Source organism: Fukomys damarensis, unplaced genomic scaffold (genome assembly GCF_012274545.1).
Source record: "Fukomys damarensis isolate Sample0158 unplaced genomic scaffold, DMR_v1.0_HiC HiC_scaffold_19, whole genome shotgun sequence".
NCBI classification, from domain to species: domain Eukaryota; kingdom Metazoa; phylum Chordata; class Mammalia; order Rodentia; family Bathyergidae; genus Fukomys; species Fukomys damarensis.
The window spans coordinates 8212580-8214584 of NW_022900931.1; the positions used below are offsets into that span (position 1 = coordinate 8212580).

The 2005-nt window shown below is 50.4% G+C and overlaps 1 protein-coding gene across 1 annotated transcript in view; it reads right to left on the bottom strand.

The window, feature by feature from the left end:
- Nucleotides 1–367, bottom strand: part of Mgat3 (beta-1,4-mannosyl-glycoprotein 4-beta-N-acetylglucosaminyltransferase) — a 3352-nt gene extending 2985 nt beyond the window's left edge. The window contains exon 1 of the mRNA XM_033765938.1: nucleotides 6–367. Coding sequence (XP_033621829.1) covers nucleotides 6–366 — 361 coding nt within the window. The 5' untranslated portion in view covers nucleotide 367. The remainder of the gene's footprint in view (nucleotides 1–5) is intronic.
- Between the last annotated feature and the right edge of the window lie 1638 nt (nucleotides 368–2005).

The window sequence follows — 2005 nt, forward strand, 5'->3', positions numbered from 1 at the left end:
GGTACCTGGTTTGAAGCAGATCCCCCCCGCTTTGGTGCGCACGAAGTACTCGGTGGTGTCCTCGGGCAGCACGAAGTCCACCCGGTGGAGCTCCTCGGTGGCCCTGCTGGGGGACAGCGGCTGGAGCAGGGGCGAGTGAGAGTAAAGAGGGGTTCGGAGCAGGTCGGGGCCACCCGGCTCGGGGCTGGCCTGGGGTGTGACTGGGGCATTGTTCCAGAAGAAGCTTGACACGAGGTTAGGGCTGAGGGAGGCCAGTTCCCTGGGGAAGGTGACATAGGACAGGGTCTTAAAGAAGTGTAGGAAGGAGATGAGGCAGAGGCCGGCCATACAGAACATGAGAAAGAGCTTGTAGCGTCTCATCTTCATCCTGGGGGGGGAGAACAAAGGTCAGGGCAGCCTGAGGCGCTTCTTGAGGATTATGGTGCTGGGCGTGGTGGCACACACCTGGAGCCCAGCACTCAGGAGGCTGAGGCAGGAGGATCGCCAGGAGTTCGAGGCCAGCCTGGGCTAGTGAGTTCAGGGCCAGCCTGAACAGCCAGACGTGGTCTCAAATAAATAAATAAATAAATAAACAAACAAACAAACAAACAAATAAATAAATAAATAAATAACACACACAGGCACACACACACACACACACACACGTATATACATGAATTTAGGGTTGGGGTGACAGGGCCTCAGAGCCTTTGCTGCCACCATGCCTCATTTGAGAAGGTCCTGCATGAAGTCCTGCTCCCTTCCCCCACAGACCCCCTAGTCCCCCAAACACCTCTGCAGTCTAAGACTCCACTTGGCTGTTCCCACCTGAAGGGATCAGCTGCATAGCCAGGCTTTAATCTAGGAGCAAAATGCCTTCCAGAAAAACTCAGTCCACAGCAGGCCCTGCCCTAGGGAGCTTCCAGACCCCAAGGGAGCACGCAGACCCCCAGGGGAGCAGACCAGACACTGCCCGTGCAGGTTCTGTCCCTGCATTGCAGCTGAGTCAGAGTGCTGTCTGTCTTTTCTGTGGACACCATGACAAACATTCTCAATATATTTTCACTGGAAAAAAAAAGTTCACAGCTTTCAAGAGAACACATTTAATTCTAACATTTTAAAAATGAAATTAAGTAAAGGTTCCTCTTCATTAGCCCCTGCCTTACACCAGACTGAGCTCCAGGCGTAAACAAGCCGAGGGGCACCACTCACTTTCCACGCAGTTCTGTCACACCTGACATGAAGTCCAATCAAACTGTTTTCCTCAATCTATGACAGATTTCAAAGGTTTTCCTATCAGTGCAAATAAACCTACCACTTCCTTTTAAATCCCACCTAATACCCCATGGTTACTTTGAATGAATCGCTATTCATGAGTGTGCTTGATATAGGCATTTCCTAGTCATTTATAGTTTATCAATTAGTTTATGGCTGAGCAGTGGAGATACTTGTATATCCCTTTTCTCTGACTTAAAGAAACTTTTAACTAGAATATTGGTGAGTTACCAGAAAAGTTGCAAAGAAAATACAGAGGGTCTCTTGCACCCCTCTCCCAGCCTCCCTACCCACCAAAGTGAATCATTCACAAGGAGGCAGCAGAGCCTGGGAGTCACTGCGAGCCAAACTCCATGCTTTCCTGGGATTTTTTGCTTTGGTAGGGTTTTGGTGCTAGGGACAGAACACAGGCCCTGGAGAATACTAAAAAAACACTGTACCAGCCAGGTGTGGTGGTGCAAGCCTGTAATCCCAGCCCTCGGGAGGCTGAGGCAGGAGGATCGCTGTGAGTTCGAGATCAGCTTGGGCTACATAGTGAGTTCCAGGTCAGTCTCAACTACATAGTGAGACCCTGTCTCAAAACAAACAAACAAAAAAAACACTGTACCAGCCAGGTGTGGTGGTGCAAGCCTGTAATCCCAGCCCTCGGGAGGCTGAGGCAGGAGGATCGCTGTGAGTTGGAGATCAGCTTGGGCTACATAGTGAGTTCCAGGTCAGTCTCAACTACATAGTGAGACCCTGTCTCAAAACA